At 39.3% G+C, this 27,778-nt stretch overlaps 1 protein-coding gene across 2 annotated transcripts; it reads right to left on the reverse strand.

Annotated features, from left to right (window-relative positions):
* LOC133638480 (crk-like protein) lies at positions 1-27,425 on the reverse strand. 2 transcript variants are annotated; one of them, XM_062031141.1, is made up of 4 exons: positions 26,805-27,425; positions 26,350-26,662; positions 11,593-12,067; positions 1-2,202 (listed from the first exon to the last, which is right to left on the reverse strand). In XM_062031141.1, exons 2-4 carry the CDS (start codon positions 26,658-26,660, stop codon positions 2,068-2,070), a joined length of 921 nt encoding a protein of 306 aa, XP_061887125.1. In that variant the 5' UTR covers positions 26,661-26,662; positions 26,805-27,425; the 3' UTR covers positions 1-2,067. The 2 variants fall into 2 exon arrangements, with proteins under 2 accessions (XP_061887125.1, XP_061887124.1); XM_062031140.1 differs by having other exon boundaries at positions 26,801-27,425.
* Positions 27,426-27,778: the final 353 nt, after the last annotated feature.

A 27,778-nucleotide genomic window follows, 5' to 3' on the forward strand; every position in this document is an offset into this window, starting at 1 on the left:
GCGCTTCAAAGTAGTAGATGTAAATTTTATTTACTTGTTCTGTACATAAAGGGTCAATACCAGCACAGGTGTTAACCATGGGAAATATTAACACGTGTCAATGGTATATGAAAATAAAAAGGCACAATTTTTTTTATTTATTCTGAAGTCAAATACAGGCTTATCTAAGAGTTGGGAACACAGTAATACTGGTAATGCAACAGTAATACTGGTAATGTAACAGTAATACTGGTAGTGTAACACAGTAACACTGGTAATGTCATTACTAAACAACTCAGAAGCACGAGAAGGTGACTTCAAGAGGGCAGCTGAATGTCAGGTGTATTGCTTAATTAGTAGGGCTTGATCAAGTCATGACTAAGAGGCTATGAAATCATAAAGGACCAGGAAATACAGGACATAAAGCAGCATTTGGCCACAAGCGTCTCCTTTGCCCTGAGAGGCAACCAGCAGGCCGTTTCCCTTTTGTTCAATAGCATTCACAGGAACACTTCCCAAAAAATACTAAAAGGAGCAAGTGAAGGGAAAAACGATTTGAGAGGTGAGAAAGAGGCAAGTCTTTTTTTTCTTACAGCAGATATGTCGGGCGGGGGTCGGACGCACCATATGATTAAAATAGAAATGACGGCAACATTTCCATCATGTGCATGAATAAAGAATAAAGCTAGGTAAAAATCCTAAATAGACAAGGAGTACACATTTAAAAACATTAAGAGAAGACTTGAGCCTGGAATATACTCCCGTGTCACATAGCTTTTGTCTTGTTTGATTTATAGTTCTTCCCTGGGGGTGGCGCCAGACGTGTAATTCTCTTCCAAAACACTAAGAGGCAGTGTGTCCAAAAGGAGCAACCGCAGCTGTCGTTAACTAGATATTTACCTTCTTGTAAAGAGTGATGACAACCGCAACATCGACATCTTTGTGGACACTGGAACTAATTCAGAATCATCAGTTTACTTTTAATTGACGTTCTACTCATAAACCAGAGGAAAATACATTTGGGAAGATGGACTGTGCAACTTCTGAACTAGTCGCATTGCAGAGGATGCTATTTTTTTGCAGAGCCATTCAGATGTTCAGGATACAAGACAATAGAGTTCTATCATGTAATTGAAAATAAAACTGTTAACTACTTTAACAACATGCTTGTGTTAATGTGCATGGTCATGAGTTATTGATTTTTGGCAATAAAAGTTAACGAGTGTCGTACGTTCTGACTTTCTCAGTAATTATTTTTATAGCGCACTGAGATGAAGTAAACCATATCCGTTTTCAAGCAAATGTTGCGGGACGCAGGGGGAGGGGCCAAGACGGCTTCGCTTACGCAAGTTATGTGACGCGAGAGTATACACCAGGCTTTAATGTGGCAAAAGATATCTTTCTTAAAGGCATTTACTGGGATCTCATTGGCTTACTGAGACTTTTTGGGGGCGGTTCTCACCTGCGGAGTGGGGGTCCTCATGATGTGACATGCTATATTGTAGTGGGAAGTGCTGTAGTGCTTCGATGTCAACAAGCTCATTTTTAGGTACAGCATTGTTGTGCTCAAAGCCATGCAAACATGCCCCTTCCTGCACACATCCTCGTTGATCAGGTGGCACAAAGTCAACACAAACAATGATTCGTCCATCACACAAACACGTAAAGTGTTCTTCAAATATTAGAATAGCTTGTGAGCTCCATGTTGCCATAGTCCGTTCTTTTGTACAAATAATCACTTGCAAACGCAACATACACACCCAAAAATTGTCTAAATATACATGTTGAACATATAAGAGTGGTGGAAATGATAATGGACCCCGGGTCTAAGAACACTGTTTGTCAGGGGGAGTCAGGTGTTTAGTTCAATCCAAAGATGTAAACAGTCAAAGCCTCTTGCAACAGTGGCAAAAATCTTGCAACAGCGGCTAAAAGATGGGAAGGGTTTTTGGGGGTTGGGGGTATTGTCATGGTACAGCACATAGCAGGGAAAAGCACATGGTGACACTGTGGGAAGGAGAGGGAGAGAGACGGCAACCAGCAGACTCACGTACAGCTGGGTCTAGGCAATAAGGTTCCATTTGTCATTTAGTCACTCTCTTCTGGGTTCTGGGGATCTAGAATTTTCACGTGGGTGAATGGGAAGAGACCCCTTCGTCCGTTCACCTCACCCTCCCACTGACCATTGATGTTCATGCGCGTCACCTTGACTATGTCGCCCACCTGAGGGGAGAAGAACGAGGGCGTAGTTACAAGAGGACGAGAATGGCATAATGACAGTTTTAAATGAGCATCTTACATGGTGTTGACATATCAGCTTGCTTTGAATGACTAATAACACATGGAAACCTACAAGATCTAAGCATGTCCTCATTTTTATAAAATTCAGGTGCAACACTTAAACTTTGAAACTTACACAGAATGGCTAAAACTTCTAAATAATAGATCCTAAAGCGAACATTTTAAACATTTGTCATAAAAAATTAATAAATACATTTGTTTAAATCCATGAGATCTGTACAAAAAAAATATAAAAAGTAAAATGACCCAGACAAAATCTGATATTGGTGTAATATTAAATATGAAGTATTTTAAGTGCCAGCCGATGGAACATACTGTAGGTGGGTAAATGGTGTGGGTAAATTTGGCCATAATCCTGCATCCCTAGTATAGACATGTCACACTAGGGCTGGACGATTATGGCCAAAATAATAATCACTAGGGATGTTCCGATCAGGGTTTTATGCTGACGATTCCGAGAGCAGTTATACATGAGTGAGATCGGCCGATGCCAATACCAACCACTTGTATTAACTGTAAAAAAATATATATATTTATGGTGAATGCAATTGACAGTTTAACAATATAAATGATAAATGATAAATGGGTTATACTTAGGGATGATGTTTGATAAGAAATTATCGAGTTCGAGCCTATTATCGAATCCTCTTATCGAACCGATTCCTTATCGATTCTCTTATCGAGTCCAGATAGGTTGTTGTATATGGAAAAAAACACACAATATTTGGTTTAACAAAAGCTCACTTTTATTGTATAAGAAAAAAATAAAATCTAATAAATAAATACATTTTGACTGTTACCCACCTAAAAAAATAAAATAAAATAAATAAATATTGACTGTTGTAACCCAAAGTATATTAAGTGGGATTTTTCAGAAAAACAAATATATACATTAACACAAAAACAACCTGTCTCTTTGATCACTATAGGTGTATAAATAATAATAGAGTGTTAAATAAAATCAGTCCCTTGGGCACAAAACTTAATAATACAGCTCTCCAAAAAGTGCACTTCTGCTGCTATTTGACATAACTGTTTGCTATGATGCTTTGAAATTTTTGCACTTTATTTCTTTATTGAAAGAAAATTCTATGAAGAGAAAAGTTGTTTGCAAATGTGGTTACAATGCTAAAAAATGAAAAGTTAAAGCTAAAAAAAGAAATACACTTTATTGAGTTAAAATCTTTCTTTATAGGGGAAAAGATGTGATGTTATGAGCTAGGGAAAATAACAACTACACTACCCAGCATGCAACGGGAGTGACGAGCATGCGCGGTAGCCCCGAAAAGTGTTGTTGCATGTCACCACCGGCAGCTGAGAATGAGGTTATGAGCACGCTGTGAAAGTAAAAGTCAAGAAATCAGCCAACACGCCTCGTCTGCATTATTTATAATTAGACAGACAACACATAAGTGTGATTTTGTTTTGTTTACAAGGAAAGAAAAACAAAAGTTAAAAAAGGGAGATGTCATATATATGTACTATGTGCTGCGGTTGCTTTAAGTTGCGACAGCTGCCGTGAAGGAGGTGCGTTGCTAGCCTAGTTGCTATGTTTCCGGTTGGTCGTAAAAGTGTTCGTCATGTGTTTGTACCCTGCTCAAATCTCTCAGTAAAGTTATTCATTGGATTATACCTTTTCTTTTGAACTTTATTACACCTTGGAGCACGGTCCATTGTTTTTCCTGCTTTCCCTATCTGCGCCTAATGACTGAGCTACGTGACGTCCCGTCACGGGACGGGATTCGTTCCGAGGGATTCGAATAAAGAACCAACTCTTTTTCTTTACTATAGTGGTCTCGATAACGGGTACCGGTTCTCAAAAAGGGATGCGAGTCCGAGGACTCGGTTCTTTTCTTATCGAACAACTGGGAAAACCGGTTTCGAGTATCATCCCTAGTTATACTTGTATAGCGCTTTTCTACCTTCAAGGTACTCAAAGCGCTTTGACAGTATTTCCACATTCACCCATTCACACACACATTCACACACTGATGGCAGGAGCTGCCATGCAAGGCGCTAACCAGCAGCCATCGGGAGCAAGGGTGAAGTGTCTTGCCCAAGGACACAAGGGACATGACTAGGATGGTAGAAGGTCGGGATTGAACCCCAGTAACCAGCAACACTCCGATTGCTGGCACAGCCACTCTACCAACTTCGCCACGCCGTCCCTATCAACACAATATTTAAAATAGTATTTAAAGTAGTTCCTTATTCTCTTAATTGTTTGAGCAAAACAAAGTCAATAGTATACAATAACAAACAAAAGCTCCCACTTCTCTGTGAGCGCTTTGAGTATTTAATAATAGAAAAGCCCGATATAAAATCTAATCCATTATTATTATTATTATAAAAGCAAAAAATCACTAGCTACTACTCATTTAAATTCTTGGGTTTTTGCCTTCAAATCCCTCCTGTGTCCAGGAAACTACTCCCTGACTTCGTAAACATTAACAAAAACAACAACAAAATTAATGAGAAAATAAAAATATCTATCTCATTAGTCTTGTATAAATGATATACTGCTACTACCTCTGTTATGGACACCACCAATTTATGGATTGATCCGTCCTCCTTTTACAAGTTGTGTACTGGCTGTGACAATACTGACCCACCAACGGTTATATTAGGACACAAAATCTATCTAGGCGATAATTTTTCCACCTATTGCTGTCATTACGAGTGTGTGACACCTTGGCCATGTGAGGCGGTCAGTCGCTGCACACTGACACCGGAGACCGAAGAGGATGCCACGTATACAGCTATCGCAATAAGCTCTTCTGTGTTGTAATAATAAATTGAGTAATCAAACAAAATTCAAAGCCTTTCATACCCTTTTTGATATGCTGACATGTTACATTTAAAAGAATGCAAGATTACATAATTTTGGGGATGTGGAGACGACACATGAAGCGAGGATGAGGAAGGGAACACCCGCCCATAGCCAGTTACATCTTTTTATACACTTGTCTGCTTTGGCGATGTACGTATATCTTCTTCCTCACTTTCCTGATGTCCAACCATTTCTTTTTTAATTCAGCCTGCGGTTACCACAGCACAGTAATTTCAAATCACTGGTGATCGCTACACTACAAACAAGAAACAAGCACCTCCTACAGACTTGTGATTGGCCACAACGTGCAGCGCTTAAGTGCATGGCTAATTTCAATATGATTTGCGTATTTAAAAGGTGGGCGTGCCATGTCAAGCCAGCTCCTGAGATCAATTCCACATTGATTGCCATGTAACAAAGAAATGTGTTCAGATTTGTACGGGCACACATTTTAATACATCTGAATTTATACTCGCGAACGTAATTTTGGGGGATTTGAACATAAGTCTATTTTTAGTAAGATATCTATGCAACTTCGTTACACTAAGCCCCTGGTCTGCATAATACATAGTAAGCGGGATAAGTTCTGCCAACTTACAGACTTTGTCACTATGTTTAGCGAGTATTCACTCCCTTCAATGGACTCAGTTTAAAGTGTTTAAATGTTCTAATGTTCAAATCTAGCAAACCTTGTTATTAGAAAGACTTTCATGTAAGCATGTATTTCTCTACTCAAAAAGCAGCGGGTGATACTATTGGAGCCCCTACCCCAACTGAAAGTGCTCTGCAAACAGACTGCTCAGTCTTCTTTGGGGCATTTTTTTTTTCAAAAACAAAAAGGCACGACTGAATGTTACAAATTTTGATTTGCTTTTCATGTGTTGTTTTTACACAGCAACCTTTAACCCTAACAAAAAGTATGGTTAGTTTCAAAGCCATACTAGTTTCTCTATGAATTGCCCTACTATCACGCAAGTCCTGACTCTAGCCAACAGTGCATGTGTGAGTTCAAACCAATAAGAAATGACAAATTACATTAAAAAATAAGTGGTTTTAGCAGATGACAGACAACAAGGGCTGGCGCTTAGCTGGGTTTGTGACACTAACGCAACCTCATTCTATTTCACACCATATGGTCTTTATCAGGATTAGGGAAAAGCTACACTAACTGAAGCGTGTGTAAAGGCTGCCACTGTACTTTAAACTAAAGTTGACCAGAAGTGAGACTTGAAGGACATCAGGTCTCATTGTCTGTAACAATAATCTTTTATGGCACTCTGGAATGACAAGAATGCAGCAGCCCAGAGCTTTAGCGGAATGTCTGAAAAAAAGGTCAGCTGAATCAATCCATCAGAGAACCATGAAGTGCCGAAACTACATTTATTCCACTTATATAAAAGAGCACAAAAACATTGAAATGTGTGGTCTAAAATTTTTGGACCTGACGCAGAAAATATTAACATGTGACTTGAAAAAAGGAAAAAAGCAGGTGATAGTGACAATACTTCAGCTGTAAAACTATTTATTAGCTTACATTTTTAGGAATTGGCAATTAATGCTATAATTGTCAAGAACTCGCATGTTTATTTTTGTATTATTTTCAATTCCAATCACAAATACAATTTGAACATAAAACACATTGATAGTTTTTACTATTGTAAGCCCAGTTCACCCACATTTTCAGATAAAGCCAAAGCTTTTACCATGACAACATAGCATATACGAGTGCTCCAACTAACAAATATTTTGAGATACGAGCAATCTCTGAGCTAATAACTATGCTTTAAGTTGCAGACAAAAGTTTGAGTTATGAGCTTCTCTGCCGCTAGTTGATGTAGCGAATGCCACAGTGAACCCTGTTAAGACCCGCATTAAACAGCCGGTCTCACTCGCTAGCATAATCCTATATCTTGGGGTTGACATAACTTTGTTTTTCAACCATTGAAATTGAGAGTGTGAGTGTGAAGGACAGTGCTGAGAAAAAGCAGGTAGTATTCAGTGATTTAAAAAAAAAACATATCTAAAACTTGACCCGTGGTCAAGCTGGCGAAGCAGTTTGAGCGCATCACTGCTAGTCTGCAAGAAAATAATGTTTGGATAATTTCTAAACGGCTAGCATTTTGCCATGAATATATGGGGAAGCTCAGGATTGTGGGTTTGATGGAGAAGCAACTCAAATAAGATACCGTAGAAGCCCGCTCTCCAAGGTAAATGATTATAAATATGATAAATATGATTCCATAAAACTACTGTAGTTTTTGTAGTATATTATATAGTATTTTTTATATCAGGCATGTGATTTGAACTTAATGAAAAAGACAGAAAATAAGAGGTCCAGGGGCACAAGGGGGGGAAACCCTAAATTTAGCATTTCGAGAGGCTATACTGTAGCAAAAGTCATCACATGTCTGCCACAATCATGTGTGTTCTTAAATGTGTATTCCACGTCTTCCAAGTCAAGAGCAGTTTTGATTTGGGCTTACATGGTAAACAACAAAAATTAATGCTTTGGGCATGGTTTTATCCAGACGCATACATTTAGGAAAATGTGGCCAAGTAGACGCATGGTGGGTTTCCTGGATGTCGTCTACATCGCTAAAAGGAAAATCTAAGGAAGATAATTTTTTTTAACATATATTGCCCGCTTGAATATTCCCTCGTCTCTTCTCTGACTCTCTCGTCGTCATTTGGGATGTGCGCGTCTGTTGTGATTTCCCTTCCTGGTTCGATGACCCGCCCTATCTTGCCTCTGATTGGCCTATCGTTAATGTTTTGCCCTAATCTTAACTAATCGTGACTCATTATAGTAAACCAACCAACCAATCATGGATGTTCTTATACGTAAACAAACCAATCATCATTGATGTTTCCCGTATATTTTGTCCCCTGCCCGTTAAGTTGCTTCACTACATAACTTCGATTTTTAAGTTAATAATTTTTAATGGAAAACCGTAGATTTTACCACTGCAGCCGTAAACTGGAATGGATTATCAAAAACTGTACTCATTACACAAAAACTATAGTTGTTGGCAGGTATGGGAAAGAGACGGTTAAAGATTTTAACACACATTGTAGGTCGGAAAAAAACGAAGAAAACCGGAATTTTTTTTATATTTGTACAGAGATAAAAAAGACGGATTTGCGACTATAGACGGAAAAATCACATGCTTGTTATATACGTTTGTTTTACTTTTTAAAAAACATATTACATGTTCAAATTGCGATGTTTTATGGGGCCAATAACTAATTAAATGGATCCAATGCTGGAGTTAAACTGAGCCACACAATGCTGCCTGGAAGAGTTGCCATATATGATTATGTGCTGCTTTAGACTACAAAAACTAGTTGAGACCGAATCTCTGCTGGTTGCAGCCAAACAATGCCATTCATTTTGCATCAAACTCTTCAGGATACGATAAATCAATTAAACCGCTTAAACATGGATTGCAGCTATCCCTTTGATTATCTGCCGATCTTATTCACATTGTTTTACAGGACTACTCAATTTTCAGATGAATCACAATTTGGACATGGACGATTATGAAATCAATTAGTAAATGTCAATAATCGATACATTTATTGTACATAAAGTAATGCCGACCGTTTCTAAAATTTGGCTGACTGCAGCGAGACACCTCTCCGAAAGATCCGACCAGCTCTTTTATTAACAGGCACTTATGTTCCAGTTTTGCACACATTTAAATAATGTAAAGGGAATTAATTTAACTGTTACTTATTACAAATGCACTGTTTTTAAATGTTGCAAGTGATAAACGCTTATTTAGTGAAACAAAAAGAAATGTAAAACTGCATCAATAAACCTAAATTAAAGACACATCAATAATCGATTTTTAAACGAGTCGTAGCACCTGAATCGTAATCGAATTGTGAGGTGCCCAAAGATTCCCACCTCTACTAAATACTGTACATGCCTGAACTTTATATGAATGATGAAGTTTAGGATGCATGCGCTTCAAATGTGGCTCCTGAGACTTCAACGATACACAAAATGATGGCACATTCTCCAAGTGCTCCGTCAGCCAAATCCCAAATGGAACTTTCCACTTTATCTTCTATTTGCAGAGCTGGTAAATTGACCATGCAATTGCATTGTTATTATTAAATGACAGTTCCCATCTTTTTGTACCTGAACTCAAGTCGTAGCATCCAGCTAGGTTAGATGTTATTACAAGTTCCCGATTGCTTGGATTTTACTGACGTCATGTCCCACTCATGTCCCGCCCATCAAATATGCGTGGTGGTCAAGCTCGCTCTGTTTTCAATGGGTATGAGGTGCAATTTAGCCTTTCTGGACGAAAAAATGCCTGATGCTTGTGTTTTCAACTGTACAAATCGTTCAAATCGCAAAAAGGATTAACGTTTCTTCAGAGATCCTTGAGAGATACTTAAAAAGGGCAGAAGAGTGCAAGATTTTACAAAACAACAACTAGAAAAGCAGCTCACCTCCAGTCCAAGGGAGCAGAGTTGAAGAATGCATGAGTTTGCAGTGATCACTTTGTTAAAGGTTTGTTTGATATACTTTTAAAGTGTATTATTTCCCATTTAAGTATTATCTTGATATTATTTGTATGTCTTAAAACAGTTGGTGCTTTCGAAAAGCACCAACTCGGCGTGTCTAAATAAAAGAAAGCCAATGTGAGCAAATCTTAAGAATCAACCTTTTACTAAAAGCAGCAATTACATATGAAGCTTTCAGCACATACACAATGTTGACATCTATTGCTATATTTTCATAAAGACGGGGTAAACACGCGTACTCGTAAACGGCGCGTACGACAACAGCAACAAACATGGCGCAAAGCTAAATCATAAAATGCAACCTTACCCGAGCAAAAACGATGCAGATTTATTCGGGAGAGTGTTGATACCAATTTTCTTGACCCATCCAAACACAAAGAAGTTGTAGACCTCCATGTTTTTCCGGTTTTTCATCCGTTTTGTCCTGTAGAATGGCGCCTGGAGCACAATAGTTTGATGTGTCTGAGAACGCAACCGACGTATAATCCTTGATATCACTCGACAAATCTTTTTTTGATACAGTATAGGGAACTATTAAATTACATAGTTTGATATTTTTGTCTTCAGTAATGCGGACGCTGTATCGATCCGTTGTGGTGAAGAAGGAGCTGAGCCGGAAGGCAAAGCTCTCGATTTACCGGTCGATCTACGTTCCCATCCTCACCTATGGTCATGAGCTTTGGGTCATGACCTAAAGGACAAGATCACGGGTACAAGCGGCCGAAATATGTTTCTTCCGCCGGGTGGCGGGGCTCTCCCTTAGAGATAGGGTGAGAAGCTCGGTCATCCGGGAGGAGCTCAAAGTAAAGCCACTGCTCCTCTACATCGAGAGGAGCCAGATGAGGTGGTTCGGGCATCTGGTCAGGATGCCACCCGAACGCCTCCCTAGGGAGGTGTTTCGGGCACGTCCGACCGGTAGGAGGCCACGGGGAAGACCCAGGACACGTTGGAAGACTATCTCTCCCGGCTGGCCTGGGAACGCCTCGGGATCCCCCGGGAGGTGCTGGACGAAGTGGCTGGGGAGAGGGAAGTCTGGGCTTCCCTGCTTAGGCTGCTGCCCCCGCGACCCGACCTCGGATAAGCGGAAGAAGATGGATGGATGGATATTTTGCTTGTATCTGCTTTTTTGGGGGGAAGATTTGAGCCTCTTTTGTACTCTGATAGTTTGCGCTCTGCTTGCTGTACAACAGCAATCTTAGCTTGGTTGACCACCACTGGTTTTTACTTTCGGGAAGAAGTCACATGTCAGAATACAAGCAATAGGTGAGAATAGGACAGAATACATAGGACTTATGTCTACATGTGCATACATGCAAGTATAGTAGTGCATTAGATGCAGTAGACCTAGGCGCCCGTTTCAACATGTTAGCAAGAATGGAAGCAGCTGTGAATGAGACATCAGTTCTTTTGCCTGACGCTTAACAGTGCTAATGATAACATTTTGATGGACGACTAAGCTAAACTACTACATTTTCCACTAACTGTAGACTAAATCTCAACTCCTAATTAATAACTATCCATGTTAATTAGTCTATTCATTTGACATAAGAGGAAAAAAATTGCCTGAGTATAGATCAAGGATCAGATTTTGGTGAAATGTAATGTATGTTTTAGATAGGATCCATGAACCTGTCCAAACATGTCCACAGAATCTGAATTTGGCAGATGAAAATGAAATCTAGAGCTCGTTTAGTATTTGTTTGTATTTCAAAACATAACAGTAATATATAAATGCCAATAAGTGATTGCTCCAAAAAGTTGGGGCAACAATGCATATGGCTCCTCTAATACTATAGTAAACACAAGCTCCAAGTGCTTATTGATGACTTGCCAGTTATGATATGATTTGTGCATGCTCCATATTTCTGCTTCAGTTTAAAATGTGATAGCCCACTGTTTTAATGTACAAAACATTAAATGGAATTGAGAAAAATCATGTTTACCTCTAAAGCAAGAGCTGTTTTGTCATAGGCGCAGGGCACTCGTTTCTGGATGGCCTTCGCAATGACAGGTCCGTTCTGCAACGAAGGGAGCGGGGTGATGACGGCTCCGGGAGTACCGGGAGGAAGAGGCGACGGGGTCTGCGGCTGGGCATAGGCGTGGACGAGGGCGTGCGAAGGCTCTGGAATCCCATAGCTGTTGGAGTTGCGGGATCCGATGGTGGGCTGGCCTGGGTGGGGCGAGGGTCGTACCAATTTCTCAACATAGGGCACAGGGATCATTCCAACGCGACCGTCTTTGCTCTTGGCGCTCCACCACTGCTCTTCCGGTTTATCCAAGATAATAAGAATCTCGCCCTTTTTGAAGGGGAGGTCCTCTGCGTCACTGCCGGTGAAGTCATACAGAGTCCGAACATACTCCAGGTTCTCTTCTTGGCCAACCATGGGCTGGATGGGACCACACACTGGGCTTGGGTACCTTGGAAATGATAAAACACAAGACGCTGACATAACTACAAAAAGTAGACCACACCGTGCAATGTCTGGGTTTTAGTTGCGAATGGAGATGGGGTTGACTTTTTACCAAGTTTAATCAACCCGAAGGACCAAAACTGATATCCCTGTATTTTTAGGCCGAATAGCGCTATACGATATATACTGGTATCTTAAACAGAACATGCAAAGTGCTTAAGGTTGCTTAAGTGTTTTATGGCTAGCAAACCAGGGTTGAGAGTACTCAAATTATTTTTGTTGTAAGTAGTAAAGTGTTGCTTATTCTTATAAAGTAATGAGTTAGCAGTTATTACGTCAAAGCAGTTTGTGTTAATTTTGTTCATTAACGTTAGGTTTATAGCTTCCTGCTTGGCGAGGGGATATATGGAGCTTCTACTCTACTCACTCTGCTGGCTGTTCAGTTGGAAACTACTCTTCAGCCACCCAGCTGTTATATTAGGTTAGTCCGCACGGGCTGTGGGCGGAGGCACTTTCAAGCTGAGGAATAGCTAAACATTTGACACACTGAACAGTAGAGAGGAGCTATTGCTAGCTGCTGTGCTAAGTTGCTAACAGAATTGAAGAACATAAACAGATGAGATTTACGTCACCATAAGGGGAGATATAGGTTCTCAATAGCCAAATGCAGTCGGTGACCAAAGCATTGCAGCACTCGGGAGTCGAGAATTCGGCACCGGAGCCGCCATACTCCTTTGAAAAATGTGTGGTGCTGCGTCATTGTGCATCAGAGATGCTTACGTAAACACGTAAGAGGCGGGGTTGAGCCAAATGGAATGCCCTGTGCTGCGCCCGACAGGCGCAGAGAATAGCAAATGTCCGTAATAAAGGCACATCAAAAGATACCAGTATGGCGGTAAAGTCTCAAATACATATCTTTCTAAAATATATCGGTATTAACTATAATTACAGTATACCGCCCAGCTCTAATCAAGCATTTGACAAAAAGGTAATGATTTAGTCAAATTGGAAATCTTTGGTGATGGCAAAAAAGTAATAATTCAGTCAAATTGGTAGGAGATACAATCTTTGGTGGTCTATGATGGGGTCTTAAATACAGTAAACCCTCAGAACTGTTACACGATGAATAACCGAGCTAGCATTTAAAAAGTATGTGGCAAAAAATAAATAAAAATAAAAACTCAACCAAAACAGGAAGACGCAAAAAACCAAGCACAGACTCCATATTTTGTTTGGGTCTGTGTATACTTTCTCACAATGTTATCAGTGATAAGCTTAAGGGGAAAATGGTAATGACCCCAACAGAACCATAGACACTTAACATTAAAAGGGGGACAAACATGTAAGGTTTGCCACATACTATCACAAACATACGAGCTTAAAGGCCTACTGAAACCCACTACTAGCGACCACGCAGTCTGATAGTTTATATATCAATGATGAAATCTTAACATTATAACACATGCCAATACGGCCGGGTTAACTTATAAAGTGACATTTTAAATTTGCCGCTAAACTTCCGGTTCGAAACGCCTCTGCGGATGACGTATGCGCGTGACGTAGCCCGGCGAACACGGGTATGCCTTCCACATTGAAGCCGATACGAAAAAGCTCTTTTTTCATTTCATAATTCCACAGTATTCTGGACATCTGTGTTCGTGAATCTGTTTCAATCATGTTCATTGCATTATGGAGAAGGAAGCCAAGCAAGCAAAGAAGAAAGTTGTCGGTGCGAAATGGACGTATTTTTCGAACATAGTCAGCCACAACAGTACACAGCCGGCGCTTCTTTGTTTACATTCCCGAAAGATGCAGTCAAGATGGAAGAACTCGGATAACAGAGACTCTAACCAGGAGGACTTTTGATTTGGATACACAGACGCCTGTAGAGAACTGGGACAACACAGACTCTTACCAGGATTACTTTGATTTGGATGACAAAGACGCAGACGTGCTACTGTGAGTATGCAGCTTTGGCTTTTTTTTGCGTATGTACGTAACTTTTTTAAAATATATAAGCTTTATGAACCTTGGGTTAGGTGAACGGTCTTTTGGGCTGAGTGATTGTGTGTGTTGATCATGTGTTTGAATTGTATTGGCGTGTTCTATGGAGCTAGGAGCTAGCAGAGGAGCTAGGAGCTAGCATAACACGTACCGTACCGTACGTGCGCGTCACGTATGTAACTTTTTAAAAATATATAAGCTTTATGAACCTTGGGTTAGGTGAACGGTCTTTTGGGCTGAGTGATTGTGTGTGTTGATCGGGTGTTTGAATTGTATTGGCGTGTTCTATGGAGCTAGGAGCTAGCAGAGCAGCTAGGAGCTAGCATAACAAACACGCAGGTGTTATTATGCAGGATTAATTTGTGGCATATTAAATATAAGCCTGGTTGTGTTGTGGCTAATAGAGTATATATATGTCTTGTGTTTATTTACTGTTGTAGTCATTCCCAGCTGAATATCAGGTACCGTGAGTATGCAGCCTTGGCTGCTAAACATTCGATAACTTGACCGTATGTGCGCGTCACGTACGTAACTTTTTAAAAATATATAAGCTTTATGAACCTTGGGTTAGGTAAACGGTCTTTTGGGCTGAGTAATTGTGTGTGTTGATCAGGTGTTTGAATTGTATTGGCGTGTTCTATGGAGCTAGGAGCTAGCAGAGGAGCTAGGAGCTAGCATAACAAACACGCAGGTGTTTTTATGCAGGATTAATTTGTGGCATATTAAATATAAGCCTGGTTGTGTTGTGGCTAATAGAGTATATATATGTCTTGTGTTTATTTACTGTTGTAGTCATTCACAGCTGAATATCAGGTCACCCCCGGCTCTCACAGCATCTTCCCTATCTGAATAGCTTCAACTCCCCACTCGTCCTTCACTTGCACTTTACTCATCCACAAATCTTTCATCCTCGCTCAAATTAATGGGGAAATTGTCGCTTTCTCGGTCCGAATCTCTCTCACTTCATGCGGCCATCATTGTAAACAATAGGGAACTTTGCGTATATGTTCAACTGACTACGTCACGCTACTTCCGGTAGGTGCAAGCCTTTTTTTTATCAGATACCAAAAGTTGCAATCTTTATCGTCGTTGTTCTATACTAAATCCTTTCAGCAAAAATATGGCAATATCGCGAAATGATCAAGTATGACACATAGAATAGATCTGCTATCCCCGTTTAAATAAAAAAAATTCATTTCAGTAGGCCTTTAAGATGTCTGATGTAAATGTGCTTTACTGTGCCATTTAATTTATTTAGCTATAACGAAACATGACTAAATGCTAATAAATTGACAATGATCAAGATACTTTTGTGGCGACAAAGTAGGGCTGGGCGATATGGCCTTTTTTTAATATCGCAATATTTTAAGGCCATATCGCGATACACGATATATATCTCGATATGTTGCCTTAGCCTTGAATGAACACTTGATGCATATAATCACAGCAGTAGAATAGAATAGAAGAATAGAATAGAATGGACTTTATTGTCATTATATTTGCATATAACGAGATTAAGGACTCCAATTTAAGGTGCGGTAGTGGGAAAAAATACGGGGTAAAAAATAAATTACACAACAGGAAAGAAAGAAAAAAACTAACAATTGAAATAAACAGACTACTATCCAATACAAATAATAAGCAATCCTGTACAATATACAAAATACTGTAGAAATACAAAATACTGTACTATATACAGAACAGGACAAGAGTACCGGAGTAATAAATAGCAATCAGTGTCGGACGTATTGCACTCGAAGGGTAATATCAGTGTTTCCCATAATTTGCCAAGATACCTGTGGCGGTGGGGGCGTGGCTATGGGCGTGGCCACCACGACACCATCGATTAATTTGCATAATTTACTACAACGATATGATTTTCTCTAAAAAGGCTCAAAAAATGTATACTTACTAATTAATAATAACAGTTTTGTTTTAAACGTCCATCCATCCATCTATTTTACAATATAATTACAACACTATGTACATATTTATATACAGATTTGAACAATAAGTTATTCACTGAAATATATTTATTAATTGTGGTTCTTACAAAAAATATATCTTATAAAATATAAAAGCTAAAATGTCTCTTAAAGCTCTGCCCCTTTAATTAGTGCATACTAAATAATTTAACTTTAGCCTACTACTACAACCATATTATTTACCAGCAACATAATGTGAAACAGAGGCAGAGGTGTCCTGCCACAGTCAGTAACCAATAAACAGAAAACAGTAGTGGTGGTAGATAGACACAGAGCTTCATCAAACATCTGATCCACTGAACAAAGAGCTCCAAAAATCTTGAGCTTTAGACTGCCATCAGTTTTACTCGCTACACTTAACCATGTGTTTCCTACTGCCTGCAGACTTTGCACCCTTTGTTATATACACATGTTGTGTTTGTAATATAAATACATTTAATAAAGTCAAATACAAATAAGGCAACAAGAGAAGTATCCTACACTTCTCTTTTGTAAAGTAAATCTGAACAGCCGATATGGGCATCTACATCAACTATATGATTTGCCTGAGAAGCTGGACAGGACAAAAAAAATAAAAAATAAAAATAAAAAGTAAAAAATAATAATACAAAAAAATAAATAAATCTATTTGTGGCGGACGTAATTCTTTCGTGGCAGGCCGCCACAAATAAATGAATGCGTGGGAAACACTGAATATTGCATAGTAGGGTATTAGGGTAGAATATTGTATAGGGGTGAATTATTATTAGAAGTTAGAGGTCAAGATGGTGACAGCTCCGGGAAAGAAGCTGTCTCTGAGTCTGTTTGTTCTGGCTCTGATGCAGCTGTAGCGCCTGCTCGATGGTAGCAGGTTTAACAGGTGGAAGCCAGTGTGCTGTATGATGATTCTATGTGTCTACATTAAAACATTCTTCTTTATACTGCATTAATATATGCTACTTTCTGCTAACATTCATGCAGAGAAAGAAATCACAACTAAAAAAATCACTATTTTTTTTCATACGGTGTCGATCTGGAAATGTTTGCCTCTGCATTTTGATGGTGTGGGCGTGTGGCACCGAACGGAGATGTTGACATGCGGAGTAAGCACTCTTCATTCTCTAGCAGGCGACTTTTCAAAAGATGCTACATATTAGCAGTAATGCTACTTTTTATAGCAACGCTTTTGCCCCACACTTGACAAATTACGGTTGTCTGTTCGACATACTCCCACTTGAAGCCAAACCACCGTCAGATGATGGACCCCCTGCTGTTTTTTGGGGGAATTCATTATTCCTTCATTTGTTACCAGATTCGCACCTTCTCTCTCTTGTATTGCAACTCGCACGGCTGCGCCAGCATCACAGCTAACATTACCCATGCTGCTACCTCTTTGCTGCGCGAGGGCGTATACGTATGTGACGTGTGTAAGAAGGTGCGCTTGTCTGTCTGTGAGAAGGAGACACAGGAAAGAGCGAGGAGAGCCTGTAGTGTAATGCCAGCAGCTAAAAGCAACTGCGTGAGAACGTATACTCGAATACCACGATATAGTCATTTTCTATATCGCACAGAGACAAACCCGCGATATATCGCGTGTATCGATATATCGCCCAGCCCTACGACAAAGACACTTTTACAATTTGGTTTTACTAAAAGACCGTGTTTTAGGAGTGTTGGATCAAAAGTTGTAGCCAAAAGCATAGCAAAAGTAAGCGTTTAAAGAAGTTTAATGGGCATGTGTTAGGATGCTGCATCATGAATTGTTATGTAACTAAACATGGCAGAAGAAAAGTCAAATGATGATTAAGATGTTTTTCTGCCTAGAACGATAGCACAAGTAGGTTACTTTGGCTGTCGGTAAATTTGATGACACTGATGATTTTGTCTACAATAATCCTTGTCTGTATGCTGTAACAAAATGAAAATGTCATATTAAGATTATATTGTGACCAAAATTATCAGTTATCCCCCCTACCGCCCGAATGCAGCTGAGATAGGCTCTAGCGCTCCCCGCCACCCCGAAAGGGACAAGCAGTAGAAAATGGATGGATGGATCATTATCATGCTATTGTGGAATGTGCTCAAAAGTACTTATACACACACTGAAATCTTTTGACCAAGTACTTTTTTAAATATCTAATAAATAGACACAGTGTTAGGAAACCCACTATTTTGCATATTTTGTGTTTAGGCTTCAGCGATCGTGTTTAAGTCTAGTATTTTATACGTATAGGCTTCACTGACAGTGTTTAAGTCTAGTATTTGATCTGTATAGGCTTTACTGATAGTGTTTAAGTCTTGTATGTTATCAAAATTTAAAACAATAAAAGCTTAGCTCTTAAAACAGATTTGTACTGTAGCACTTTAAGATTCATTTAAATGAAATGTGCGTAACAAATAAAATCTATTATGCATTATTTCTGGCAGGCGTTGTGTCTTAGTCTGTTCAGGAGTCTTTGAACCACCATCTATTTTCTTCACCCTGTACTAAGAGAGCACAGCTTGTAGGTTCAATTTGCACAATTGAATAGCTTGGTTGCCCAGACCGAAATGTTTGTAAAAGTTTAGATATGGGTATGTTGTTTCTTAATGGGGAAAGAAGTTAATGTCTCTGGTTTTAATGCCAGTCAGTCAGAGTTCGTCAAAGTGCAGTTATCAATCTCGGTTTTCGATCATTTTAATTTAAAATGGTAATATTAAGCACCGAGAATTTTACGCGGTTACCATTAAACAGTACATCCCTACTTGGAAAAATGTTTATATTGTTTCATCGCTGATTACAAAGCCCCACTGCACGAATAAAAAAACCAGTAGTGAAACATAGTTCTTAAAACAATGTAAAAGATTGATGGCGAAAGTTCAACTTGTGGATATGGATGCAACAACTACAGTGTAACAAGTAGTTACAGTAATAATCACGGTTTGATTAAGATCACAACAAAAAATTTAGAAAATCAGACATTTCTTGGAGATTTTGATGCCTTATTTATTAGTGTCGAAAATAACAACACAAAATAATAAACAACAAGTATAAATACATTACTGAATAATTGTAATAAAAAAGTTAAGACTAAGATTAAATTTCCTGATTACACAGGGGAAAAATTACTTTTGTGGGAAATAAACTCAAGTGTTATTAACAACTGTCATCCATGCCTATTTATAAATGTGTATTTATCTATTTTATGCTGTGTTATTAACTGGAATGCACATGGTATAGTGATGTTATTCTACAAGATCCTGATCGTATGTTAAGTGTTTTACACTTGTTATAATAACGTACAATTCCTGTATTGTTTCTATTGTTACTTTGCACTTTTGTTGAAGAAGGTCCTAACTTGATTGTCAGTTAAGTAATGTACAACTCTACGTCTGCCTACATGTTCAATATTGAAGTGCAACTTTGTTTGTCAATACTTTATTTTGCTATTTTATTTATTATGATTGTGATTATGATATTTGACCCCCCATCATCTCCTTAAGATGCTATTACATTACAGTACCAGCATAATGTCCGTTTATAGCGAGTGAGGAGGACTGAAACTGACGAGGTAGTGGACCGTTTTTAATCACTGTTAATAACAGGTTGATCATTGCATCCCTGCTCGCAGACTTCAATCAAGATTAAATTCATGGGGAAAATATATTTGAAATTTAACCAAATCAAAGACTCCGTGAAAATGGTGTTCCAATTTTATGGCACCAAGCAACCGTGTGTAAACTGGAATTTTCTATTTGGGCATCCAAGTAACACCTTTTATCAAAAGATTCTCTGGGCTGGTTCGATAAAACAATATCAATAAATAAAAACTTTCTATAAAATGTTTATTATATATAAATATATATATGCATATATAAACAGACATGTATACACATATACATATATACAAACCCTGTTTCCATATGAGTTGGGAAATTGTGTTAGATGTAAATATAAATGGAATACAATGATTTGCAAATCATTTTCAACCCATATTCAGTTGAATATGCTACAAAGACAACATATTTGATGTTCAAACTGATAAACATTTTTTTTTTTGCAAATAATCATTAACTTTAGAATTTGATGCCAGCAACACGTGACAAAGAAGTTGGGAAATGTGGCAATAAATACTGATAAAGTTGAGGAATGCTCTTTAAACACTTATTTGGAACATCCCACAGATGAACAGGCAAATTGGGAACAGGTGGGTGCCATGATTGGGTATAAAAGTAGATTCCATGAAATGCTCAGTCATTCACAAACAAGGATGGGGCGAGGGTCACCACTTTGTCAACCAATGCGTGAGCAAATTGTTGAACAGTTTAAGAAAAACCTTTCTCAACCAGCAACAGCAAGGAATTTAGGGATTTCACCATCTACGGTCCGTAATATCATCAAAGGGTTCAGAGAATCTGGAGAAATCACTGCACGTAAGCAGCTAAGCCTGTGACCTTGGATCCCTCAGGCTGTACTGCATCAACAAGCGACATCAGTGTGTAAAGGATATCACCACATGGGCTCAGGAACACTTCAGAAACCCACTGTCAGTAACTACAGTTGGTTGCTACATCTGTAAGTGGAAGTTAAAACTCTCCTATGCAAGGCGAAAACCGTTTATCAACAACACCCAGAAATGCCATCGGCTTCGCTGGGCCTGAGCTCATCTAAGATGGACTGATACAAAGTGGAAAAGTGTTCTGTGGTCTGACGAGTCCACATTTCAAATTGTTTTTGGAAACTGTGGACATCGTGTCCTCCGGACCAAAGAGGAGAAGAACCATCTGGATTGTTATAGGCGCAAAGTTGAAAAGCCAGCACCTGTGATGGTATGGGGGTGTATTAGTGCCCAAGACATGGGTAACTTACACTTCTGTGAAGGCGCCATTAATGCTGAAAGGTACATACAGGTTTTGGAGCAACATATTTTGCCTTCCAAGCAACGTTACCATGGACGCCCCTGCTTATTTCAGCAAGACAATGCCAAGCCACGTGTTACATCAACGTGGCTTCATAGTAAAAGAGTGCGGGTACTAGACTGGCCTGCCTGTAGTCCAGACCTGTCTCCCATTGAAAATGTGTGGCGCATTATGAAGCCTAAAATACCACAACGGAGACCACCGGACTGTTGAACAACTTAAGCTGTACATCAAGCAAGATTGGGAAAGAATTCCACCTGGGAAGCTTAAAAAATGTGTCTCCTCAGTTCCCAAACGTTTACTGAGTGTTGTTAAAAGGAAAGGCCATGTAACACAGTGGTGAACATGCCCTTTTCCAACTACTTTGGCATGTGTTGCAGCCATGAAATTCTAAGTGAATTATTATTTGGAAAAAAATAATAAAGTTTATGAGTTTGTAGTGCATTCAATTGAATATGGGTTGAAAAGGATTTGCAAATCATTGTATTCCGTTTATATTTACATCTAACACAATTTCCCAATTCATATGGAAACGGGGTTTGTATATACAGGTATATACACACACACCAGTGTCTCCCATAAACTGCCAAGATACCTGTGGCGGTGGGGGCGTGGCTATGGGCGTGGTCACCATGACATAATCGAGTAATTTGCATAATTTACTACAATGATATGATTTTCTCTAAAAAGGCTCAAAAAATGTATACTTAATAATTAATAATAACAGCTTTGTTTTAAACGTCCATCCATTTTACATTATGAATACACAAAAGATAACTACTACTGTATCAAATTAGTATTAGTATCTGAAGCACCGTCTCCACGTGTGTTTATTGACAACAGGGTTATAACCTGGACACGTTAGCTCGTCGGTATGGTAACAGGTGACTGTTACTCCGTGCGTCTGCCCCGGCCCCCGAGTCAAACAGCGAGCGGCGGTGTTAATGAAGCAGCGTCAGGCTGCTCACAGTCAGTGAAACGCTCGGTGAAATCGCGGATTAACGTTAAATATATGACGAGCCGCGAGCGATGCAGCTATAACCTATCTCACCTGGTAGAGCACCCACTGCGGCGACCCAGTTCGATCCCACCTGACAGTTGCTTTGCTCCTCGTCAATCCCCCCTCTCACCCTCCTCCCCCGTCTCTCTCCAGCTGTCCTTTCAAAATAAATGCATTCAAATCCCGAAAATAAAAATTAAGAAAATCCGAGTCGTGGCGGACGTAATTCTTTCGTGGCGGGCCGCCACAAATAAATGAATGTGTGGGAAACACTGCACACACACACACGTATATATATGTACACAAGGTTTTTCCTGTGTTCAAAATTGCGTGGCGGCTGCCACCAGCCAGACCGATTGATATCGCTCATCCCAGCGTAAAGCTCTGGCTGTGTTGATTGAGCGATTGATGTCCTTCTGCGGCAGCTACGTATTTTAACTGCAGTTGCAACGTTGCGCCACTATATAGGCGTTATATCAACAGCAGTGCACCCGGAAAGACCCGAAGCAACTACCGAAGAAGAAACAGATCGAATCGTGTTTTTCTACTTGGTGCATAACCCAAGTGGATTTCTGCCATACGGAACATGATACGGAGGGATCACTGGACTCCTACAGAACACTCCAGACTGTGCTTTGTCTCTGGTAAGTGAAAACAGCTAGTAGTGTTAGCTTAGTTTTCAACTTTTTCTGACTAATTATAATAGATAGATTGATTGAAGAATGTATTAGAAGTTTGCATAGGATCAGGTAGAGTTTCATGACGGTACAGATTGACTGGTACAAGGTCAACTAAAAGGACTTACCCCAAGAAAGCATTAATAGCATGTCGTGTTTATTTTAAAAAAAAAGTTTCCTCAGTGTCAGATATGGCAGGCAAAATCAGCCACTACTTTAAAAAGCGAGAGTCCAGGTGAAACAGAGCAGAGAAATGAATGTAACAGGCAGTTAAAATGTAATAATTCATGGTGGTGACAACATGTGGACATTTTTGTCCAGAGCGCTTGAAGGCTTCTTCAAAATTATCTAGGAGTGTCTCAAGCAAAAGTGGCCCCACCACTCAAGCTATGAGCCCATCATTCTCTCATGCAAGCGCTTAGGCCACAGGTGTCAAACTCAAGGCCCGGGGGCCAGATCTGGCCCGCAAACACCTGGAAATTATATTTGTCAATAAAGTATTTAATACTTTCTCATTAAATGTTATGGATTTTTTTCATTTTGACAGAAAATATATATGTACTGCTTGAAATCGCATGCCTTTTAAACTTGAATAGTATCCATTATTGCAACAAATATTACAGTGTATCATACTTTCTAAACATTTTTGTCTAAATAAAAATATTTACTTAAATATCTGCTTGACTTATGATTTTACAGCAAACTACCCATCACATTAATAAAAATGACAATACATTTTACGATGTTCTTTACAGCATATAAATTATTACTAGCGTAAATTGAAAAAATAAATAAAAAATGTTTGCATTAAAATTCTGGCGCATGGTCAGGATTAGAGATGTCCGATAATACCGGCCTGCCGATATTATCGGCCGATAAATGCTTTAAAATGTAATATCGGAAATTATCGGTATCGTTTTTTTATTATCGGTATCGTTTTTTTTGTATTAAATCAACATAAAAAACCCAAGATACACTTACAATTAGTACACCAACCCAAAAAACCTCCCTCCCCCATTTATACTCATTCACACAAAAAGGTTGTGTCTTTCTGTTATTAATATGCTGGTTCCTACATTATATATCAATATATAACAATACAGTCTGCAAGGGATACAGTCCGTAAGCACACGTGATTGTGCGTGCTGCTGGTCCACTAATAGTACTAACCTTTAACAGTTAATTTTACTCATTTTCATTAATTACTAGTTTCTATGCAACTGTTTTTATATTGTTTTACTTTTTTTTTTATTCAAGAAAATGTTTTTAATTTATTTATATTATTTTATATTATGATTTTTTTTAAAGGACCTTATCTTCACCATACCTGGTGTCCAAATTAGGCATAATAATGTGTTAATTCCACGACTGTATATATCGGTATCGGTTGATATCGGTAATTAAGAGTTGGACAATATCGGAATATCGGATATCGGCAAAAAGCCATTATCGGACTTTGTACCACCTCTGCCTCAATTTGAGCCAGGAAAAACCCTGTGTATATACATGTATATAAATCTTTTTTATCTTCAACCGGAAAGAATGAAGCAGGTTGGTTGCATGCACAAAGGCACTTGCGGTCTAGAAACTAGCAAAACAGGAAGTGATCAGAGAGCAATAAGATGGTCAATCGCAAAACAACTATCAAGCCATCTTTCTGTTAATTCTCTGCATAAAAAAGAAAAACTAAAAAGGAGTGCTGCACAGACTGAATAAATTGTCAATAAAACAGGAAAAGTCACCTCGACAGTTCTTTGGATTTTTTCAAACAAACCGTAGTCCTTCTCCACACTTATCTTTTTAACCCTCGTCGGTTCTTTATTCGGATGTAATGAAACAATAGGTAGGAACTCAAGTGCAGGACTGTATAAATAAAATATACTAAATGTGCTACTTTGGTCCAATATTATTTAAATAATAATTACTGCATAACAGATTAATTTCCATATTTACATACAAATACCAGACCAACTTAATGTTACACAGACCACGGAACTTCCTGGCAGCAAACCAGCAAAAAAGACCAACTTAATGTTACACAGACCACGGAACTTCCTGGCAGCAAACCAGCAAAAAATTGTTTTCAGGTTTCTCTGTTTACATTTTCACACTTTGCACTATTTTGTAACACTTTGAAGAGGAACTGCACTTTTTTTTTAATTTTGCCTATTGTTTGTCATCCTTATGTAAGACAAGCACACTGTGTGTTTTGTTAATGCATTCTAAATAGTAAATACATGTGATCAAAAGTCCACTTACAATGGAGCCTATAGGAGTTGTTATATTTCGCCTATAAAGCACTCAAAACATCCAAACACCTCCATCAACATTTTATATACACACTGTTAAGTATATATGTAATGTACGAATGGACACATTTATAATAACATGTAATATTTACATATTTTGATCATTTTACGCATACGAGGCGCATTAATAAAAAAAATGTAAAAAAATAAAAACTTTGTTTTTTTCCCAACAACATCACTGATTATTATTTACTGCAGACTTCATGACAGCCAACTAACAAACATCATTTACTGTGCAATGTCAGCTGTCAATAGGACGCCAATTGATAGGTTGGTTGTTGATATATTCCCATTTAGATAAAGAATGACTCATAATTCTCACGAAAAAAAGAGGGGAGTGGAATCAAGCGTCTTTTCCCGGCAGTTCCGGGTCTAAATTGGATGCCAAAGTTGGCAAACTTGTCGGATTGTGCCCTTGTCCTTCTATGGTCAATTGTTTATTGTACGATCTACAATAAACTTCCACCAGGTCAAAGGGGATGCAGCTTTTTGCTGTCAGACAATGCGCCGCTAAAAATAGTTTGCGTTAGCGCTTCCATTACACTATCACTGATACTTGGTCAAAATTCAGGTCCGTCCATCCATCCATCATTTTCTACCACCGGTTGTCCCTTTCGGTGTCACCAAATGTAAGTGGAGTATTGTTGGCGCTTGTTTGATGGTTATTTAAAGGGTTTTAAGGGAGGTAAAGAGGACCTTTTATTGGTTCTATTTTAAGCAGACTTCTATTTACGAGTTAGAATGCATTGATAAAATACATCCATCACCTTTGTCTCTGATTGTAATCGATATGCAAAATTCTCAACAAAAGTAGAGTTCATCTTTAAGCATTTTTTACACATTCCTTATTTAAAAATGTTATTTTTAAGTGTTTATTGTGATTTTAGAATTTTGTTTACATTGACTGAGTGTTTTCTATGGTTGTGTTGACATTTTTAAATAAAAATGTTGAAAAATTATATACCATATTTTTCGGAGTATAAGTCGCACCTGCCGAAAATGCATAATAAAAAAGGAAAAAAACATATATAAGTCGCACTTATATAAAAAAAAAACTATTTTTAGCGGCGCCAAACTATGAAAAAAACTGCGACTTATAGTCCGAAAAATACGGTACTTTTCTCCTGGCCTATATTTTCCATAGGTCATAAAAATACCAATTATCATAAATATTGACCAATATAAAAAAACGTTTTCGGCCATTATCGCCCAGTCCTACATGTTTATATCAGTTTTGGAGGACTGCAGGCTGCCTGAGTGGTTGTGGAGCAGCCATGTGCACCGTTTTCACACTTGTCTTGATCGTTCATGACATAACTGTCTGCAGTCTGCCAGAAAGTAGGTTACTTCTGATAAAAATAGCCAACCTAGATAAACGTAGACCTGCAGGCAATCGGAGAAAAGACACGGTGGATGTACTTTGTATCCCTACTTACCTGGGTGCTGGTTCTATTAGCGTGGTCGTATCCAGGTAGTGGATTTTGTAGAACTCCAAAAGGTCGGGGAGGTGTTCGAACTCTTGGTCTCCGATCTTAAACCTCTTACTGGGCAAGGAGTTAATGATATAGTGAGACACTTTGGAGTTCTCGGACACTGACAGCACGTAGTCGCCGGGACAGGTGGACGAGTCTCGAACCAGAAACATGCCATGTCTCTGTCCTTGCAACCTATTCTGCGTCTCTTGGCGTGACGCGGATCCAAAATACCAGGCCGCGCGATCAGAGGAGTCGAAGCGAGCAGTGGACATGTCTGTTCAGAAATAGGTTAACGGTCAGCCTACAGGTGAGGAAAGGGACAACCTGGGTTGGAGACTTAGGGGTGAGGACGAGGTTGCAGGGCCCCCACCTTGCAGGTTGTGGAGCCCCTCAACCGAACTACTTGACGTACTCACAAACAGCAGCAACTTTGGACCATAGTGTGGTCAGCAGGGTCCAGGAAGACAATAAAAATAAACATGGACGCCCACCAAAGAAACAAATGCTCAGTGAAGCTTCCCCTTTTGCTTCCTCCTTCCGAGAAGATCTTGTAAGTTATCTCCTGCGATCAGTGTCTGTTCTGAGAAGACGACGAAGAGGAATGGATGTCCTCACTTGGTCTGAAAATCCCTCATGCCCGCTCAAGGTCGCCGTTTGAAAAGGATTTAGCATTACCTTCTCCGGGTCTTTACCGTGAGGCGCGCGGGGCGGAAAGGCCTCCTCAAATCCCGCTTCTGGAGTCGGAGCGGACTTCCGAGGCGGCGAAGGAGAAAAATGGCGGCCCTCCTCCACACGTCTTCTTCACCCGAGAGAAGATTATTGCACAACTGCGGCGGGTCTCGTGCGCGTGCATGTCACGTTACACCGCGCGCGTACCTCACCGCTCCTCGCTCGCTTTGAATTATTTCCCCCCCAAAATACTTTCTCGTCTTATTCCTCCTCTACCGCCCTTACTCAATAATAGCGGCGAGAGTACGAGGCTAAAAAAAAATGGCGACGGGAGGGCAGGTCCCGCTCTTGAAGTGCACGTCACTGACGCCCGGAGGGGGAGGTGGTAGGAGAGAGAGAGAGAAAGAGAGAGAGCGAGGAAGGAGACAAGGGTGGGCGGGGGACCAAGCTGGAACCGCCCCTCACCCCCAGCTGTCAATCATGTTATCATGACACAGCCGTGAGGTAATACACTTCTGTATTCTGATAAATGCCAGTTTTTAAATACTCTACCATTGTTATCAGTTCAAACACGTAGGTTTACATGACTAGGGTCCATCAATCCATTAATTTTATACAGAGATGTCCGATATTATCGGCCGATAAATGCTTAAAAATGTAATATCGGAAATTATCGGTATCGATTTTTTATATCGGTATCGTTTTTTTGTTTTTGTTTTTG

Source organism: Entelurus aequoreus, linkage group LG21 (genome assembly GCF_033978785.1).
Source record: "Entelurus aequoreus isolate RoL-2023_Sb linkage group LG21, RoL_Eaeq_v1.1, whole genome shotgun sequence".
Lineage (NCBI taxonomy): Eukaryota > Metazoa > Chordata > Actinopteri > Syngnathiformes > Syngnathidae > Entelurus > Entelurus aequoreus.